Source organism: Oncorhynchus keta, chromosome 10 (assembly GCF_023373465.1).
Source record: "Oncorhynchus keta strain PuntledgeMale-10-30-2019 chromosome 10, Oket_V2, whole genome shotgun sequence".
Taxonomy (NCBI): Eukaryota; Metazoa; Chordata; class Actinopteri; order Salmoniformes; family Salmonidae; genus Oncorhynchus; species Oncorhynchus keta.
The window spans coordinates 22855129-22877208 of record NC_068430.1 but is presented as its reverse complement, the minus strand read 5'-3'; the positions used below and the strand labels follow the sequence as shown (position 1 = coordinate 22877208).

At 45.0% G+C, this 22080-nt stretch overlaps 1 protein-coding gene across 2 annotated transcripts in view; it reads right to left on the bottom strand.

Moving 5' to 3' along the window:
* LOC118388391 (cadherin-4-like) overlaps positions 1-22080 on the bottom strand; it is a 325932-nt gene that overhangs the window by 12922 nt on the left and 290930 nt on the right. For both annotated transcript variants that reach the window (XM_035777425.2, XM_052526700.1), the window contains exons 8-9: positions 16054-16226; positions 1265-1402 (exon numbers count right to left, since the gene is read on the bottom strand). In XM_035777425.2, the coding sequence (XP_035633318.2) occupies positions 1265-1402; positions 16054-16226 (311 nt within the window). The remainder of the gene's footprint in view (positions 1-1264; positions 1403-16053; positions 16227-22080) is intronic.

Sequence of the window (22080 nt, the reverse complement as noted above, 5' to 3'; positions counted from 1 at the left end):
GTAAGACAGCTGTCTCTATGACTAACATGTCCCTGTCCCCACTCCTCTTCTCTGCCTCCCTCTCCCGTCCTCTGCAGTCTGCACCAACATAACCACTGTCCCCCCACAACAGAGGCCCATCCATCTGTTACTGTTGGAACACACAGTTTGACACTTGTGTTCCAAACCATGTGTTCTAAACCATGTTGCCAAAGTTTTTCTTTCTCCTTCTTTGTCATCCTGGTTTGTTTGCTATTATAATGTGTTATCTCTCTTGCAATGCCACGCGGTTCTAAACACTGTGAGGCAGTGAGGATTCTCAACACTCTCTCTCCACCCAACACCATGTCTGATACACCAGGGGCCCGACAACAGCAGACAGAGGCTGAGTTGTGGAGAGAGTAGAGACAGTGTGGAGTGGAGAGGAGTATGGCAAGGCTCTGTATGTGTGTGTGCCTGTGGAAGTTTGAGTGTTCCCCTGTGAGAGGGGGGTGAGAGAGACAGGACAGAGTGGTTCGAGGCGAGGCGTTGTTCAGTGGGCTAGTCTGTGACAGCTGGGGCCTCTTATCAGAGCATCCGGCTGGAACTACGCTGCTGCCTGCCTGGCACACTCCTCTCTCTGCAGATGGATGGACACACAGACAGAAAGAGGAGAGAGAGAGGGAGAAAGAGAGAGAAAGAGAAACCAACGAAGGGAGAGACAGACTACTCCTCCCTTTTGATGCACGCATACATGCATGCGTAGACGCGCACACACACACACACAAACACACACGCACAGGCACACGCACACAATACGGAAGACAGGCTGCCTCCAGTGCGGATGTGTATGGGACTCGGGCCAGACGCCTGCAGGCAAACCATGGTCACCAGAAGAACGAGGGCTCCTACCATCACCAAATAGAATGCCTATGATCATTCTCTATCCCCTCTCCCTTTCTGTCCCTCCATGTTGCTCCGTACCACTCCCCCTTTACTTCAGTAGCTCCCTCTTTCTCTCTTTCCCTTTGGCCCCTTTCTTCTCCCCATTTTTAGACCTGTTTTTCTTTGCCTACTGTTTATCTCTCCACATGTCTCTGTCCCTCTCATCTGTACAGCTCTCTACCCTCCTGTCAAAGAGCCATGACCTTTTGTTCTCTAAGATAGCATCAGACACATGGACTGCATCTACAGCAGAGTTGGGGCACTGCCCTGTTGAATATCCATCAGCTGATGCTATCCTGTCATGAAGACAAATGTGTGGCCCTACAGCAGAGGTCAGTCCTGGGGTGGACAGGAGACTCACCGTCCTGGCGGTCAGCTCGGGAGGATTGTCGTTGATGTCGGTCACAGAGATGAGGGCGGTGGCCGTGTTGGACAGGCCAAAGTTCAGGTTCCCCTCCATGTCCGTGGCCTGGACGATGATGATGTACTGGGACACTTTCTGGAAAGACACATCATATCAAGTGGGTGAATGAATGAATAATCTTTCAGAGTATGTTGGGGCGGTAACTGCACTGTCACACCCCCTCATCTAACATAAAAGCATATATTCACACTAACACTTTGCACCATTGCAGCATAGAAGAGGAGTATCACATTTGCAGCTCTGACACAGCACCCCTGCCAGCATTAATAGCCCTGAGCCTGACACACACACACACACACACACACACACACACACACACACACACACACACACACACACACACACACACACACACACACACACACACACACACACACACACACACACACACACACACACACACACACGAGAGTGAAGGCTTAGAAAGTGAGGGAGCTATGAGCGAGAGTGAAAGGCTCATCCATTACGGCCTACAAGCCTTACTTTCAACTCTCTGAGCAGCTCTGATCATCACTCATTCTAATGGAGGTGCCGGCACTTTAAGAAGAACAACTGTGCTGCAAATATTATAGAGAGTGAATGAACATTATTTAGCCCAGTTAGAGAGAATAGCTAGAGGCAGTGCTTTGAAAGAACAGTCAATCATGACGTCTGACAGTAGAGAAGACACAGCACACTGAGTCACTGTTCTCTCCTCTCTATTTTGTCATTCTCTGTCACACACACACACATGCACACACACACAAACACACTCAAAAACAAAACACATTCATACTTTTCCTCTGTCCATGGTGCTGAAGGTTCACTGTCTATCAGTGCACCAATAGTCTCCCTCTCTCGCTCTCCAGTCTCCCCTGTTCTCTCCCTGTAAGCCTTTCAGAGACACCGCTCCTCTCTGCTCTCATTAATCCATCTGGCTAAACCCCCTATGGTGCTGGTGTGGAGACTGGACGTCAAGGACAGGTCAGTCAATGTGAAGAGGAGAGGAGAGAGAAGCCCATCCTAGCCTGCTGCGTCCAACCTTCCACCATTCAGCAGCCCTGCTATCTGCTATCACTGGGCCAGTTCTGCACTGTTGAGAGCACAGCCTATAACAGCTCTGGGGCCAGGACCTGAATCCCAGAAACATTGATGGTGGAACCCATGGGGCCATCTAGTGAACCCTGATGGACGTCAGTAAAAAGCTGGGGGAAAAAATAAATTCTCTCAATTCAATTCAATTCAATTCAAGGGCTTTATCTCTCTCTCTCTCTCTCTCTCTGCTCAGGGAGCAGTGTGTTTAATAGTCAGGTCAGGTGATCCAGAGAGGCGTTTTAAAGCACTTAAACTCGCCCAGACTCATTTAAAGTTCTGCAGAGTCATTAGGACTCGCTCCACATGTTAACCTGAACTAGACCAGCTCTATGAATAAAAACTCAATATGGGCTGCTCTTTATTACAGTCATAATGAAATATCAATACCATCTCTTCTCATAGTGCACTGCAGTAATAGACCCTTTACACTCTCTCCAGACTGCCTCAATGTGATTCAGCCACATCAAGGTATCAGTAGTCCTAGATAGCTGCTGTCCAGTGGGTATCCTGACTCTGAGCAGGGAAAGGTGAGTTAAGCCTAACAGCAGGTGGCACTCTCACACAGTAGGGAAAATGGGACATGCTGTCCTGCAGCACTTTACTCATCACCTCAGAGTTGTGAGAAGTTGATCTAAGTACACACATATGCAAACACACTCGCAAGGCACACCGACACACATCCTCTCCCTCCCGTCAGTTTGGTTGCCCCAACAAGCCAGAAAAAGGGGTCTCTAATGACTCCTCTAGATCTGCTGAACAGAAGTCTGTTAGATTAAAGAGTCCACCTCAGAAAGGAAATAAGCCTTCTTCTTCCACCAAGCAGAAAAACAGCAGTGCTTTTCCCACTGGCCTAAGCCCTTGAACTTTAATGGGAAGTGTTGAAAGGCATCTATGGCCATAAGAACAGAGCACCGCTGGAAACAGGTACTGAATGAGGCTGTTTTTTTTTAACCAGAGACTGCAGAAAGAGCAAAAGGCTACAGGCTATCAGAACTCAATGGCCAGCATTTCACCAAAAAGGTCAAATGAAAACTAAAAATGGTTGTCCAATGGTCACTGTTCAGAGTTTGAGAGAAACCGAGTTTGTTCTCGAATCTTTGTTGAAAAAATGGCCAAATCAAATGGGGACGTTACTGACATTGACAACGGAAATGTAAGGTAACATTTTTACTAGCCAAACATTAATGGAGAATGAGCGGTGTGTGTGTTGAGCTGTGTGTGTTTGAGCAGTGTGTGTTAGACAGGGTAGACTGAACATTCGAGAAAGAGAAAGCATGTGTGAATGAGCACTGCACCAGCACTTTCTGTATTTGTTCTGTGGTTTGTGTTCCAGCCTGTCAGTCTGGTACTGACCACAGTGGTTACCCTGTCACTAACAATCTCCATCAAACAGCCATTGACTCACATTTAACCCAGAGAGACTCCTTCCCATTCACTGCAGCTCTCTGAGGAAGATGGAGCACAGAGCTCCTGCTAAATACACTGTATTAAACACAAAGTCACATGGACATACATTACAAACTTAAACCTTGACCAATATGATCCACTCATGAAATACAGTCATACACAAACCCTCAAAGAAACATCCATATACATATTTGCCACCAGATATGCCAAACAGAGTATGGCTAAGGTTTCTAAAGCAGTAGCCCCTAGTGCTGAACCACTTCACCATGTTGAGAGAGTGATACTCAGTCCCCTGGATACGTATACAAACGCTAAGCCCCTGTAGGTGCCCAGAGCCATGCATGGTCCCCTGGCAGGCCTCTTTCCTCCACCAAGGGGACAGTGTGTAGGCACTCCAGCACAGTGTCCGATCAATGCCCTAATCAGGCAGAGCAAAGCTGACACTTTCCAAACTGGAGCCGACACGAGTCAGCCACACAGATCAGCATCTTGCCCAGCCAGGCCCCAGAATGGCTGCAGTAGCCTGGGGGAATGAAAAGAAACAGCCCTGCCACTCCAGCCAGGGCCAGAGAGCACAGAAACATCCCAGCCCAGTTGTGGCACACAGGGGCCAAGGCCACCTAAAGACAGTCCGACTGTCTCACACTTAGAAGCTCTGACACCCAGCAGGCTACCTCACATTGTACTCTACCAGTTACAATCAGCTGCACTCAGGACCAGGACTCATTTATAACCGTTGCATAAATGTCACACAAAATATCTGCATGTGCCATTTCTGAAAAGAATATACGTACCTCTGTGTTTTTTTGCCCACGCTACAGACAGCTAAATCGGACTAGTAGAAGCCCAATGCACTACTTTTGTGAAAATAGAATAAAAAATAAATAATAACATTGTTTAGTTTGAAAAAGTCACTGCAAAATCTCAAACCATTCTGCCCACACCCCGTACTTCTCGCGGCTATGAGGTGGGGGCAGAATGGTTTGATATTTTGCAGTGCCTTTTTCGAACTAAACATGAATGCTGCCTATAGCAAGTGCCTATCCATGCATTCTGCAAGATTGATTGTATATTGGAAACCATTAAAAAGTAGGCTACAGTCCACACTTCTATGCAAAGGACCAATTATTGTTTAAAATGTTGTTTATCAATAGATTATTGGGAAAAATGTCCTGACTTGGTACAGGCTCTGAAATGAAACAGGTTTATGATTTCGGACTCCTATCGCACAGCAATACCGCAGCCTACCCATCCTGTCAAATATTTTACGTAACCTATCGGTCTATTTAATGTGTTGACAGAATGTTTTTTTTAAATTCAGTAATTTATGCTGTATTTGGCAAAGGACTGTGACAGTTTATGAAAGAGAAAACAATGGCAAATAGTTGTGGACCTGTCAGCAGAATGTTTCAATTCAACCATTTTTTTTGCATAGACTTTTCCCCCAACCTAAATATGCTGGATTATCTGCAAATTCTGAAACATTGTCGAGGCTACTCAACATAAAATCAGGAGTACAATAGCATACATACTTCAAACTAAAAGATCAACTGTCAAATTCTTCTGTAGGCTATAAACCACACTGCATATGGGATCACATACATCAAAACTTGAAATACATAGTCTACCTATTTATATAGACTCAATTAAATGAGAGATGCAGATGGTAATTTTATGTATGGCTACTGAATATGAACCCATCGCAGCTAGAAAAGGTGAGGAATGTATTTCAATCAATGGAATTGTCTGTACAAATTCCAATCCCTCATATTTTATTTGTAAATATATATATATATATATTTTTTTTAAAATATATTTTCTAAATGTATTTTCCTTTATTATTTTCCCCTAACCATGCCTCCCATAACTGGAGTAAACTTATAGACAACTACACTTACAGTGCCTTTGGAAAGTATTCGGAAACATGGACTTTTTCAAAGTTTTGTTACGTTACAGCCTTATTCTAAAATTGATTAAATAAAATAAAATAAAAATCTACACACAATACCCCATTGTGACAGAGCGAAAACACGTATTTACATAAGTATTCAGACCCTTTGCTATGAGACTTGAAATTGAGCTCAAGTGCATCCTGTTTTCATTGATCATCTTTGAAAAGTTTCTACAACTTGATTGGAGTCCACCTGTGGTAAATTCAATTGACCGGACATGATTTGGAAAGGCACATACCTGTCTATATAAGGTCCCACAGATGAAGGTGCACGTCAGAGCAAAAACAAAGCCATGAGGTCAAAGGAGCTCAGAGACAGGATTGGGTCGAGGCACAGATCTGGGGAAGGGTACCAAAACATTTATGCAGCATTGAAGGTCCCAAAGAACACAGTGGCCATCATCCTTAAATAGAAGAAGACTCTTCCTAGAGCTGGCCGCCCGGCCAAACAGAAATCGGGGGAGAAGTGCCTTGGTCAGGGAGGTGACCAAGAACCACACCAGAGCTTGAGGATCTGCAGGGAAGAATGGGAAACTCTCCCATACAGGTGTGTCAAGCTTGTACAGTCATACCCAAGAAGACTTGAGGCTGTAATCGCTGCCAAAGGTGCTTTAACAAAGTACTGAGTAAAGTGTCTGAATACTTATGTAAATGTGATAGCAATTAGATTTTTTATAAATGTGAAGCAATTTCTAAAAACCTGTTTTTGATTTGTTATTATGGTGTATTGTGTGTAGATTGATGAGGACAAAAACAGTTTAATCAATTTTAGAATAAGGCTGTAACGTAACAAAATGTGGAAAGAGTAAAAGGTTCTGAATGCTTTCTGAATGCACTGTAGGCTTCTACTTCCAACTTATACATACTATACACATTTTACTGACCTTTTTTGTTTGTTTTTAGTCCCCGTCCTTCAGCTCCAGTCAACCCCTCCCATCTATCCCTGAACACATTCCAATTTTGGATTTGCAATATACATTTTTTACTTTGCTGTGACATTCCCCAAAAGTTCTGAACCTTTCTATAGATTCTACCTACTGTAAAATAAAGATATTTTTTTTTGCTAAGAGTATTATTATATTATTGATCGATTGGTTATGACTTTTTATAACACCCAGTAGTGCGATCTGCAGAGTTCGCTCCAGGTAAATGTTGCAATTCTTAAGCCATTCCTGAACCTTCGACCAAAAACAAGCTACATATGACAGTACCAAAACAAATTATCTAATGATTCTGTTTCTTCGCAGCAAAATCTGCATAGCTGAGATGGTTGTATCTCCATATAAATATATATATATACAGTGGGGTAAAAAAGTATTTAGTCAGCCACCAATTGTGCAAGTTCTCCCACTTAAAAAGATGAGAGATACCTGTAATTTTCATCATAGGTACACTTCAATTATTACAGACAAAATGAGAAAACAAATCCAGAAAATCACATTGTAGGTTTTTTAATTAATTTATTTGCAAATTATGGTGGAAAATAAGTATTTGGTCATCTACAAACAAGCAACATTTCTGGTTCTCACAGACCTGTAACTTCTTCTTTAAGAGGCTCCTCTGTCCTCCACTCGTTACCTGTATTAATGGCACCTGTTTGAACTTGTTATCAGTATAAAAGACACCTGTCCACAACCTCAAACTGTCACACTCCAAACTCCACTATGGCGAAGACCAAAGAGCTGTCAAAGGACACCAGAAACAAAACTGTAGACCTGCACCAGGCTGGGAAGACTGAATCTGCAATAGGTAAGCCGCTTGGTTTGAAGAAATCAACTGTGGGAGAAATTATTAGGAAATGGAAGACATATAAGACCACTGATAATCTCCCTCGATCTGGGGCTCCATGCAAGATCTCACCCTGTGGGGTCAAAATGATCAGAAGAACGGTGAGCAAAAATCCCAGAACAACACAGGGGGACCTAGTGAATGGACTGCAGAGAGCTGGGATCAAAGTAACAAAGCCTACCATCAGTAACACACTACGCCGCCAGGGACTCAAATCCTGCAGTGCCAGACGTGTCCCCCTGCTTAAACCAGTACATGTCCAGGCCCGTCTGAAGTTTGCTAGAGAGCATTTGGATGAACCAGAAGAAGATTGGGAGAATGTCATATAGAGGACAAAGAATGTTGAGTTGCATCCAAAGAAAACCATACCTACTGTGAAGCATGGGGGTGGAAACATCATGCTTTGGGGCTGTTTTTCTGCAAAGGGACCAGGACGACTGATCTGTGTAAAGGAAAGAATGAATGGGGCCATGTATCGTGAGATTTTGAGTGAAACCCATCAGCAAGGGCATTGAAGATGAAACGTGGCTGGGTATTTCAGCATGACAATGATCCCAAACACACCGCCCGGGCAATGAAGGAGTGGCTTCGTAAGAAGCATTTTAAGGTCCTGGAGTGGCCTAGCCAGTCTCCATATCTCAACCCCATAGAAAATCTTTGGAGGGAGTTGAAAGTCCGTGTTGCCCAGCAACAGCCCCAAAACATCACTGCTATAGAGGAGATCTGCATGGAGGAATGGGCCTTACAGAAAACATTTGACCTCTGTCATTGCCAACATAGGGTATATGGGGCGGCAGGGTAGCCTAGTGGTTAGAGCGTTGGACTAGTAACCGGAAGGTAACCGGAAGGTAACCGGAAGGTAACCGGAAGGTAACCGGAAGGTTGTGAGTTCAAACCCCCCAGCTAACAAGGTACAAATCTGTCGTTCTGCCCCTGAACAGGCAGTTAACCCACTGTTCCCAGGCCGTCATTGAAAATAAGAATTTGTTCTTAACTGACTTGCCTGGTTAAATAAAGGTTAAAAAATATATATATATATATATAACAAAGTTTTGAGATAAACTTTTGTTGTTGACCAAATACTTATTTTCCATCATAATCTGCAAATAAATTCATAAAAAGTCCTACAATGTGATTTTCCGGATCATAGTTGAAGTGATGAAAATTACAGGCCTCTCTCATCTTTTTAAGTGGGAGAACTTGCACAATTGGAGGCTGACTAAATACTTTTTTTGCCCCACTGTATATATAACATTCTATTGGTTGCAGGAATTTTGTATAAAAATGTCAATTGAAAACTAAGTTTTGAATCCAGCGTCGTTTGGTGTATCAGTTCATAAACATGGAATCGATACATCGAAAATCTATTCAACTATTTTGCAATCTATATGGCAGAGTTGTCCATGTTTTGGTTCTTAAATTAAACTGGTATACTTTTTTATTTATTACAATTTTCTTTGTCAAAGTAACAGATACAGTAATCTCGGTATTGCGTAATTGGTCAGATGCTCGATTAAGTTCTGGGTCCTTACATGTCATTAAGAGAAGAGATAGAATGAGGATCGGAACCGGAATGAAGAGCTCTATCCTCTCTCTTTGCAAGTTATGGGCATGTCTAAGGGCCAAATGTCCACTCCCCTTCTGAAATTTGAAACCTGCAAAATCGTGATTTGTGTCCAAATAACCAATGCCGAAAAGGAACCGGAACTGATTGGGCAGGTGACAATGCAGTGGGAAAGGACGAGGGAGATCCACGGCTCTGTAAAGGCGGAAGCAGAAACACTGTTTATTCTGTTGGCGTGAGTGAAGAAATGGAGTGGAATACTGTAACATCTAAGAATGAAGCTAGAAGCGCTAAAGTTGTAAATCAAGTGTGATAATGCCTCATTGCTTGTTGGAGTACGATTCATGAACAAGGATATTTTTGGGGGGAAACCCGTTTGCAGTAACAAAGATGGTGAAGGATGCATTGGGAGAAGTGGAGTCAGTCAGACTGACCAAGAGTGGTATGATGTTGATTTCATGGTTGTCAAAAGAAGAAAATGAGGTGGCAAGTTATGATTATCGGAGTAGGGCACCGATAAAAGGTGTCATATCAGGTTTCTCGGTAGATATTGAGGCTTCATGGTTTAAGATGAACATGCCAGGAATAGTTGATTCACATCGTTTAACCCGCAATTTGAATGGTAAAAAAGGAAGAAAGTCTTGATGAAGAATTTCTCCAAACTCATATAAAGCTGGGATATATGAGATATGCGGTGTGAGCTTATGTACAAAAGTTGCTTTCAATGTCATAAATGTTAAAACGTTTGGCCACGGGTCAAGTGTTTGCAAACGGAAAATCATTGTTGAAGAGTCTAAGGATGCACTGTGTTGCAATTGTGATGGGTATCACATTCCAGAGTTCTCTGAGTGCCCTGTTAGGGTGAAGGAGGAAAAGTAGAAAGGATCAGGGCTGTCGTGACGGTCTTCTATGCGAGTGGAGATGATGAAGCCTTGGCAGTGGATACCCAGCAGCCTGTGGATGTCAGTCTGAAGAACGCTCATTTTGTTGCATTTATTGTGCAGGTGGTTCATTTTACAGGACAAACAAACTAAAAAAGAAACTGGAAATCATTGTGAAAGCAGCTAAGATATTATTGGATTTCCAGGACTTCACGGCTGAAACATTGCTGGGAATACTGACTAAATATGTTCCCCCATCTCAGGTCCCAGAGCCTGCTTAGGGATCTGATTACATTTGACTAAGTGAAGGAGTACATTGAATTTAGTTTCAGTTTTTTGAGAATAATATGTTTTATTTATTTAACAATAGTTTTTTTTTTAAGTATCTCAGTTTGCACCCCACCCAGTAGGTGGTGGCAATACACCTTTTTGGATGTAGTCTGCCTATAAAACCTTAAAGAAATGGAACCGGAACTAATGCTGCTTGTTATCTGTATCATAACAGATCTACGGTACCACTTATGTTTACGTAGTCTGTACACAAAAAAAAACGTTAAAGCCATTTCTCTCAGTTCCACTCAATTAGCAGTTACTGCTCTTTTGCTTGGCAGAGTAGCTTCTATATGTACAGTGACTCTATTTCTCAGGCATAGAAAGAGGGTCCCAGAAACAGCTTAGCCCTGCTTGTTAACCCGTGTGCTGAAACATGCAGTGATACGCGATGGCACAGGAGAGGTGAGGTCAGGGGTGCAGTGAGTGGGAGGGTAATTGGCATTCAGGAGTGTTCAGGGCTGGGTGATGCTGAAGTGCCCTTCATGTCCCCCTGCTCTCCTCCTTGCTGAAGAGGCTCCCTCACCCCTTAATTAACACATGAATATTCCAATTAGACACCAGTGCTACTGATGAAGAGAATTAACTGCTACAAAACTGTGTGTGTGTGTGTGTGTGTGCTTACTGGCATGCGGGTGTGTGCATGCATACCTGTCTGTTAATGCCTGAGAGTGTGTTTACAGTATGTGTGTGACCTTGAGTGTAGGTGGGTAAACACCCAGTTGTCCCAGTTTAATGGGGAGGATCAGTAGGAGAGAGGCAGGTGGGATTGGGCTACTGCTCTATTTAGATAAATGGGGTTGACTCCCATTCAATCAGCTGTGGGGGGGACCACGGAACAGGGAAACAGGCCCTGCATTAACTGCAGACTGACGCCCGACTGTCAACACTATACTATTTAACATCTATACTTGAATGAGAGAAGGGTATGCACACATACATAAGGAACTTGCATGAAATTGGGTTTGTTTCTTTTCCTGAATATTCACCACAAATCAGATATTAAGCAACTAAACCTGGCAGCCATACCAGTCTTTTATTTTCCATAGAGGTCAAATCGGTCTGCGTTCTAAAGGATGGTCAGGCTGGAGTTATTGCCTAGTGGGACTATTGGGAAATCTGTGAATATAAACGTTATGAGACTCGTGGTGCCAGAGCTCAAAGGTTTATACTCAGCACTTGTACTTTTATGGCTTTGGTAAAATCATCAGACTAAGTGATGAGTATCAAATAATATCATAATGATAGAGTATGTTATACATTTATGACTTTGGACCATTTAGGAGTAGGAATGGCGGTTGTATTTTGCCACAGAGTGTTCACAGAGTGAAATAATGTGAGGGGCTGTGAGAGACAGACTGCAGGGTGTTAGGAATGAGAGTCTGAAATAATGTGAGGGACTGTGAGAGACAGAGGACCGGCATGTTGTCCGGTCCTCTGGCAGTCTCTATGGGGGTGCCACAGGGTTAAATTCTCCGGCCGACTCTTTTCTCTGTATATATCAATGATGTTGCTCTTGCTGCGGGCGATTCCCTGATCCACCTCTACGCAGACGACACCATTATGTATACTTCTGGCCCTTCCTTGGACACTGTGCTATCTAACCTCCAAACGAGCTTCAATGCCATACAACACTCCTTCCGTGGCCTCCAACTGCTCTTAAACGCTAGTAAAACCAAATGCATGCTCTTCAACCGTTCGCTGCCTGCACCCGCACACCCGACTAGCATCACCACCCTGGATAGTTCCGACCTAGAATATGTGGACATCTATAAATACCTAGGTGTCTGGCTAGACTGTAAACTTTCCTTCCAGACTCATATCAAACATCTCCAATCTAAAATCAAATCTAGAGTCGGCTTTCTATTCCGCAACAAACAAAGCCTCCTTCACAATTCAAACGGACTATCCTACCGATCCTCGACTTCGGCGATGTCATCTACATTATAGCTTCCAATACTCTACTCAGCAAACTGGATGCAGTTTATCACAGTGACATCCGTTTCGTTACTAAAGCACCATATACCACCCACCACTGCAACCTGTATGCTCTAGTCGGCTGGCCCTCGCTACATATTCGTCGCCAGACCCACTGGCTCCAGGTCTTCTACAAGTCCATGCTAGGTAAAGCTCCGCCTTATCTCAGTTCACTGGTCACGATGGAAACACCCACCCGTAGCACGCGCTCCAGCAGGTGTATCTCACTGATCATCCCTAAAGCCAACACCTCATTTGGTCACCTTTCCTTCCAGTTCTCTGCTGCCTGTGACTGGAACGAATTGCAAAAATCGCTGAAGTTGGAGATTTTTATCTCCCTCACCAACTTCAAACATCTGCTATCTGAGCAGCTAACCAATTGCTGCAGCTGTACATAGTCCTTCGGTAAATAGCCCACCCAATTTACCTACCTCATCCCCATACTGTTTTTATTAATGACTTTTCTGCTCTTTTGCACACCAGTATCTCTACCTGCACATGACCATCTGATCATTTATCATTTATCACCTCCTCATGCCTTTTGCACACAATGTATATAGACTCTTTTTTTTCTTTTTTCTACTGTGTTATTGACTTGTTTATTGTTTACTCCATGTGTAACTCTGTGTTGTTGTCTGTTCACACTGCGATGCTTTATCTTGGCCAGGTCGCAGTTGTAAATGAGAACTTGTTCTCACCTAGCTTACCTGGTTAAATAAAGGTGAAATAAATACATTTAACAAAAACAGACGGCAGGGTGTTAGGAGTGAGAGTCTGAAATAATGTGAGGGACTGTGAGAGACAGACTGCAGGGTGTTAGGAGTGAGAGTCTGAAATAATGTGAGGGACTGTGAGAGACAGACTGCAGGGTGTTAGGAGTGAGAGTCTGAAATAATGTGAGGGACTGTGAGAGACAGACTGCAGGGTGTTAGGAGTGAGAGTCTGAAATAATGTGAGGGACTGTGAGAGACAGACTGCAGGGTGTTAGGAGTGAGAGTCTGAAATAATGTGAGGGACTGTGAGAGACAGACTGCAGGGTGTTAGGAGTGAGAGTCTGAAATAATGTGAGGGACTGTGAGAGACAGACTGCAGGGTGTTAGGAGTGAGAGTCTGAAATAATGTGAGGGACTGTGAGAGACAGACTGCAGGGTGTTAGGAGTGAGAGTCTGAAATAATGTGAGGGACTGTGAGAGACAGACTGCAGGGTGTTAGGAGTGAGAGTCTGAAATAATGTGAGGGACTGTGAGAGACAGACTGCAGGGTGTTAGGAGCGTGAGTCTGAGATAATGTGAGGAACTGTGAGAGACAGACTGCAGGGTGTTAGGAGTGAGAGTCTGAAATAATGTGAGGGACTGTGAGAGACAGACTGCAGGGTGTCAGGAGTGAGAGTCTGAAATAATGTGAGGGACTGTGAGAGACAGACTGCAGGGTGTTAGGAGTGAGAGTCTGAAATAATGTGAGGGACTGTGAGAGACAGACTGCAGGGTGTTAGGAGTGAGAGTCTGAAATAATGTGAGGGACTGTGAGAGACAGACTGCAGGGTGTTAGGAGTGAGAGTCTGAAATAATGTGAGGGACTGTGAGAGACAGATTGCAGGGTGTTAGGAGCGTGAGTCTGAGATAATGTGAGAAACTGTGAGAGACAGACTGCAGGGTGTTAGGAGTGAGAGTCTGAAATAATGTGAGGGACTGTGAGAGACAGACTGCAGGGTGTTAGGAGCGTGAGTCTGAGATAATGTGAGGAACTGTGAGAGACAGACTGCAGGGTGTTGGGGGCGAGAGTCTGAAATAATGTGAGGGACTGTGAGAGACAGACTGCAGGGTGTTAGGAGTGAGAGTCTGAAATAATGTGAGGGACTGTGAGAGACAGACTGCAGGGTGTTAGGAGCGTGAGTCTGAGATAATGTGAGGAACTGTGAGAGACAGACTGCAGGGTGTTGGGGGCGAGAGTCTGAAATAATGTGAGGGACTGTGAGAGACAGACTGCAGGGTGTTAGGAGTGAGAGTCTGAAATAATGTGAGGGACTGTGAGAGACAGACTGCAGGGTGTTAGGAGCGTGAGTCTGAAATAATGTGAGGGACTGTGAGAGACAGACTGCAGGGTGTTAGGAGTGAGAGTCTGAAATAATGTGAGGGACTGTGAGAGACAGACTGCAGGGTGTTAGGAGTGAGAGTCTGAAATAATGTGAGGGACTGTGAGAGACAGACTGCAGGGTGTTAGGAGTGAGAGTCTGAAATAATGTGAGGGACTGTGAGAGACAGACTGCAGGGTGTTAGGAGTGAGAGTCTGAAATAATGTGAGGGACTGTGAGCGACAGACTGCAGGGTGTTAGGAGCGTGAGTCTGAGATAATGTGAGGAACTGTGAGAGACAGACTGCAGGGTGTTGGGGGCGAGAGTCTGAAATAATGTGAGGGACTGTGAGAGACAGACTGCAGGGTGTTAGGAGTGAGAGTCTGAAATAATGTGAGGGACTGTGAGCGACAGACTGCATGCAGGGTGTTAGGAGCGTGAGTCTGAGATAATGTGAGGAACTGTGAGAGACAGACTGCAGGGTGTTGGGGGCGAGAGTCTGAAATAATGTGAGGGACTGTGAGAGACAGACTGCAGGGTGTTAGGAGTGTGAGTCTGAGATAATGTGAGGGACTGTGAGAGACAGACTGCAGGGTGTTAGGAGCGTGAGTCTGAAATAATGTGAGGGACTGTGAGAGACAGACTGCAGGGTGTTAGGAGCGTGAGTCTGAAATAATGTGAGGGACTGTGAGAGACAGACTGCAGGGTGTTAGGAGTGAGAGTCTGAAATAATGTGAGGGACTGTGAGAGACAGACTGCAGGGTGTTAGGAGCGTGAGTCTGAAATAATGTGAGGGACTGTGAGAGACAGACTGCAGGGTGTTAGGAGTGTGAGTCTGAGATAATGTGAGGGACTGTGAGAGACAGACTGCAGGGTGTTAGGAGCGTGAGTCTGAAATAATGTGAGGGACTGTGAGAGACAGACTGCAGGGTGTTAGGAGCGTGAGTCTGAAATAATGTGAGGGACTGTGAGAGACAGACTGCAGGGTGTTAGGAGTGTGAGTCTGAGATAATCTGAGGTACTGTGAGAGACAGACTGCAGGGTGAGAACAGCTTCTCATAAAAGACTCTGCCGACAGCCTGCTGATGCATTATGGGATAAACAGAGTTGACCCTCCATGATCTCCCTCATTAGTGATCTAAGAAGAAGTGGGATAAGGAGGGGCACACACCTGCAGGGGTAGGGTAGAGGATAAATCAGGTGAAATCCATTCCCATGACCCCCTCCAAGAGGACCAGAACGTGTTGATATTGTATAGTCATTAATGGTGCTGTTTGCAGGGTTGGGGTCAATTCCATTTAAACTACTGTCAACTGAATCGGACATGAACAGTCTCTAAACATTATTAATATAATTCAGTTCCTGAACAGACTGGAATATAGATAGGAATTGACCCCAACCCTGTCTGACTATTTTACTCATAATGGTTAAGGTTTAGTCTAGGGAGGGAGGGAATCCTGAGTTAGTTATTAAGGGCAAAAGGTGTACACCACCCCTGGTGTACAGGGGTGGTGACCTATAGGAATGAGAACACCATCCACTGTCAGACTATAGCTAACACCAACAACATACACTATGGATGTGCAGTAACAGGCTGACATGAAACTGATTCAACAGGAAGTCAATGCCCTTTCATCCCCCCTGCTCCCCTGACAGACAGTGTGACCTTGTTGTGCTACTGACCTCCCTGTCCAGGCCAGCAGCCATGGTGAAGATGTCTCCCGTCTCACTGTTGATGGTGAACATGTTGGGGATGGGCATGTGGGGGGTCTGGGACAGGATCCGGTAGCGCACCATCCCATTGGCTGTGGTGTCATCATCTGAGTCGTTGGCTGTCACTTGCATCACCAACGTGCCTGCCAACAGAGAAGAGCAACATCCAGCAACAGTTAGAGGAAAACACTGTGAATCGCTCAGTGAAGGAAACACCTCCTACTGGCAAAGACAGAGCTAGGATCAGTCATACAAACACCAAGAGATTTAACATATGTGCCCCACACCCATTTGAAAACAATATCAATTTCAATATATTTAACTGAACGTAAAATGTATTTCAAATATATCTACATACATTTGCATCTTTGCTGAAATACATGTAATGCATTAACAGGGTGACACAAATGGTTCCTAATTCGGCATATGACATAGTTTGTCCCTTCAGAGGATACTTAAATTACTCTTTACATGTTGATCAATGGAGATATTTTAACATTCTGTCATAAAGAGCACATGTTTTCTAAAAAAACTAAAAAAAACCCATCTCAAGAGGATAAAATACATTTAAAAAATGACTATAGTAAGTGCCTATCTTCAGCTTACGTAGTCTGTTACCAAAGGTTGGGCTTGTACACTGCCAGTTCTGGAGTCTTAAAACCTGTTCAGGATACCACGGTTTACTGCCCCTTCTGGAGGATTTGGGTACCCATATAAAACATGATACATTTTTGTCAAAAGTTGCTAATATATGCAAATAAAAAATATTATCGAATAGAAAACACTCTAAAGCTTTTAAAACCGTTTAAATGATGTCTCTATGTATAGCAGAACTCTCAAAATCTGCATTTTCCCAAAATATCTCTTCTCATCTGAAAAGTTGGGTCACCTTTGACCTCATCGCAAACACCCTTCCCAAACAGTCACAGCACCCTGAACGGGACTTCTCATTGTGAGAATCGCCCGCTTGCAAGAGTTTGAGCACCCGGTAAGCTCTCAGTCACTCAAAAAAACCTGTGCGCAATGGTCAAGTCCTCTCTCTTTTCCAAGATCGATTGAACAGTGCTTGTGTTTCTGTTTGTTCTCAAAATTGCTGTACACCTTTATAACATGTTAAAGCTTGATTATGAAGTTAGTTTGACAAGTTTACTCGACATATTATATATACTTTCGAAGTTTTGGTGCGCAACCACTTCAATTTTGACTACATTTTTACCAAAATCAGGCTATTTTGAGAACCGAAAGACGCAGACTTGAAAACTGAACGCTAATTTGGTGAGTATAATCCCTTACAGGTCGTTTGATGGAAGAATAACAAAGGTAAGGGAATATTTAATGTATTAATTTTTGGTTTCTGTCGACTCCAAGATAGAGGAGTCATTATGCTACTGTGGGAGCGCCGACTCCATATTATAGTCTAGTGAACGCAAAATGTAACGTTAAAATTAAATGTAACAATGCAATTGCATTTAGAAGAAGTGTATCTTGCTATACATATGTAAAACATGCATATTTAGTCAAAGTTTATGATGTGTATTCCTTGTTAGCTGACGTTATCTGCCGGGGCTATCGTCATTTCTCAGGACATTTGGGTAGCATTTTTTGAACGATGCATCATTGTAAACAGAGATTTATGGATATATATAGCATATTATTGAAAAAAAATGAATGTACTGTGTAACATGTTATATTACTGTCATCTGATGAAGATTTCAAAAGGTTAGTGAAATTATTTTTCTTTTAATCCTGCGTTTGGTGCACTTCCGGGTTGGAGCGAGCGGTCGCATTCGCACTTCGCTCTGCAGGTTGTATAACTTTTTCATTACATTTCATTATAGTACAACGGTTGATTTGTCTAATCTTAGCAATTCTTCTTAGCTAGCTACATAGCCGTCCTTGTATCAGAGATAATTGCATAATTATCGTATTTCGTCGCCCTAACGTAGCCTTCACTGCTATTCGCCCAGGAGCTAGCAAACGCTAGCTAACGCACACAGATTAGCATCACTGTAGTGCTATTCACTCAACTGAACGACTTGATTAGTTTAGTGTTAGCTAGCTACATAGCTGTCTTTGTTTCCAAGATAATTGTGTAGTTTAGTGTGTGTAGTCTTGGAGTGATTATCTTAATTCACTGAGGTTCGCTAGCCAGCTATTTGTCGTCCTTAACGTAGGAGACTCTGCTAGCTAGCCAACAGCTAACAGCTAGCCAACGTCACCACACACACGTCTACTGATTCGATTTCAACAACCCGGTCAGGTAGTATCACATTTTCATTTCATTTCATTACAACGGTTTGATTTGTTTGATCGTAGCTAGCTACATAGCTAGCTACATAGCCGTCTTTGTTTCAAAGATAATTGTGTAGTCTAGAGCGATTTCCTAGGTTAGCTAGCCAGCTATTGTCGTTCTTTTAACGCAACGTAACGTAAACAACACTGCTAGCTAGCCAGCTAGCCCCCGAATAGTAGCACTGTAGAAACTATTACACTCAACGGAACGACTTGATTAGTGTAGTGTCAACAACGCAGCCACTGCCAGCTAGCCTACTTCAGCAGTACTGTATCATTTTAATCATTTTAGTCAATAAGATTCTTGCTATGTAAGCTTAACTTTCTGAACATTCGAGACGTGTAGTCCACTTGTCATTCCAATCTCCTTGCATTAGCGTAGCCTTTTCTGTAGCCTGTCAACTATGTGTCTGTCTATCCCTGTTCTCTCCTCTCTGCACAGACCATACAAACGCTCCACACCGCGTGGCCGCGGCCACCCTAATCTGGTGGTCCCAGCGCGCACGACCCACGTGGAGTTCCAGGTCTCCGGTAGCCTCTGGAACTGCCGATCTGCGGCCAACAAGGCAGAGTTCATCTCAGCCGATGCCTCCCTCCAGTCTCTCGACTTCTTGGCACTGACGGAAACATGGATCACCACAGATAACACTGCTACTCCTACTGCTCTCTCCTCGTCCGCCCACGTGTTCTCGCACACCCCGAGAGCTTCTGGTCAGCGGGGTGGTGGCACCGGGATCCTCATCTCTCCCAAGTGGTCTTTCTCTCTTTCTCCCCTTACCCATCTGTCTATCGCCTCCTTTGAATTCCATGCTGTCACAGTTACCAGCCCTTTCAAGCTTAACATCCTTATCATTTATCGCCCTCCAGGTTCCCTCGGAGAGTTCATCAATGAGCTTGATGCCTTGATAAGCTCCTTTCCTGAGGACGGCTCACCTCTCACAGTTCTGGGCGACTTTAACCTCCCCACGTCTACCTTTGACTCATTCCTCTCTGCCTCCTTCTTTCCACTCCTCTCCTCTTTTGACCTCACCCTCTCACCTTCCCCCCCTACTCACAAGGCAGGCAATACGCTTGACCTCATCTTTACTAGATGCTGTTCTTCCACTAACCTCATTGCAACTCCCCTCCAAGTCTCCGACCACTACCTTGTATCCTTTTCCCTCTCGCTCTCATCCAACACTTCCCACACTGCCCCTACTCGGATGGTATCGCGCCGTCCCAACCTTCGCTCTCTCTCCCCTGCTACTCTCTCCTCTTCCATCCTATCATCTCTTCCCTCTGCTCAAACTTTCTCCAACCTATCTCCTGATTCTGCCTCCTCAACCCTCCTCTCCTCCCTTTCTGCATCCTTTGACTCTCTATGTCCCCTATCCTCCAGGCCGGCTCGGTCCTCCCCTCCCGCTCCGTGGCTCGACGACTCATTGCGAGCTCACAGAACAGGGCTCCGGGCAGCCGAGCGGAAATGGAGGAAAACTCGCCTCCCTGCGGACCTGGCATCCTTTCACTCCCTCCTCTCTACATTTTCCTCCTCTGTCTCTGCTGCTAAAGCCACTTTCTACCATTCTAAATTCCAAGCATCTGCCTCTAACCCTAGGAAGCTCTTTGCCACCTTCTCCTCCCTCCTGAATCCTCCCCCCCCTCCCTCTGTGCAGATGACTTCGTCAACCATTTTGAAAAGAAGGTCGACGACATCCGATCCTCGTTTGCTAAGTCAAACGACACCGCTGGTTCTGCTCACACTGCCCTACCCTATGCTCTGACCTCTTTCTCCCCTCTCTCTCCAGATGAAATCTCGCGTCTTGTGACGGCCGGCCGCCCAACAACCTGCCCGCTTGACCCTATCCCCTCCTCTCTTCTCCAGACCATTTCCGGAGACCTTCTCCCTTACCTCACCTCGCTCATCAACTCATCCCTGACCGCTGGCTACGTCCCTCCCGTCTTCAAGAGAGCGAGAGTTGCACCCCTTCTGAAAAAACCTACACTCGATCCCTCCGATGTCAACAACTACAGACCAGTATCCCTTCTCTCTTTTCTCTCCAAAACTCTTGAGCGTGCCGTCCTTGGCCAGCTCTACCGCTATCTCTCTCAGAATGACCTTCTTGATCCAAAACAGTCAGGTTTCAAGACTAGTCATTCAACTGAGACTGCTCTTCTCTGTATCACGGAGGCGCTCCGCACTGCTAAAGCTAACTCTCTCTCCTCTGCTCTCATCCTTCTAGACCTATCGGCTGCCTTCGATACTGTGAACCATCAGATCCTCCTCTCCACCCTCTCCGAGTTGGGTATCTCCGGCGCGGCCCACGCTTGGATTGCGTCCTACCTGACAGGTCGCTCCTACCAGGTGGCGTGGCGAGAGTCTGTCTCCTCACCACGCGCTCTCACCACTGGTGTCCCCCAGGGCTCTGTTCTAGGCCCTCTCTTATTCTCGCTATACACCAAGTCACTTGGCTCTGTCATAACCTCACATGGTCTCTCCTATCATTGCTATGCAGACGACACACAATTAATCTTCTCCTTTCCCCCTTCTGATGACCAGGTGGCGAATCGCATCGCTGCATGTCTGGCAGACATATCAGTGTGGATGACGGATCACCACCTCAAGCTGAACCTCAGCAAGACGGAGCTCCTCTTCCTCCCGGGGAAGGACTGCCCGTTCCATGATCTCGCCATCACGGTTGACAACTCCATTGTGTCCTCCTCCCAGAGCGCTAAGAACCTTGGCGTGATCCTGGACAACACCCTGTCTTTCTCAACTAACATCAAGGTGGTGTCCCGTTCCTGTAGGTTCATGCTCTACAACATCCGCAGAGTACGACCCTGCCTCACACAGGAAGCGGCGCAGGTCCTAATCCAGGCACTTGTCATCTCCCGTCTTGATTACTGCAACTCGCTGTTGGCTGGGCTCCCTGCCTGTGCCATTAAACCCCTACAACTCATCCAGAACGCCGCAGCCCGTCTGGTGTTCAACCTTCCCAAGTTCTCTCACGTCACCCCGCTCCTCCGCTCTCTCCACTGGCTTCCAGTTGAAGCTCGCATCCGCTACAAGACCATGGTGCTTGCCTACGGAGCTGTGAGGGGAACGGCACCTCAGTACCTCCAGGCTCTGATCAGGCCCTACACCCAAACAAGGGCACTGCGTTCATCCACCTCTGGCCTGCTCGCCTCCCTACCACTGAGGAAGTACAGTTCCCGCTCAGCCCAGTCAAAACTGTTCGCTGCTCTGGCCCCCCAATGGTGGAACAAACTCCCTCACGACGCCAGGACAGCGGAGTCAATCACCACCTTCCGGAGACACCTGAAACCCCACCTCTTCAAGGAATACCTAGGATAGGGTAAGTAATCCTTCTCACCCCCCCTAAAAAGATTTAGATGCACTATTGTAAGTGGCTGTTCCACTGGATGTCATAAGGTGTATGCACCAATTTGTAAGTCGCTCTGGATAAGAGCGTCTGCTAAATGACTTAAATGTAAATGTAATGTAAATGTTTGTTGATTGCATATTTTTTCTATGCTAATGAGCTATGTCTGCGGTGGTGGTTTGACATAAATATGTGCTATGTTTTCGCCGTAAAACATTTTAGAAATCTGACTTGCTGGCTAGATAAACAACTTGTTTATCTTTCATTTGAGCTATTTTACTTGTTAATGTGTGGAGGTTAAATATTTTTAGGAATATTTTTGCGCATTGTGCGTTATGGTAATGAG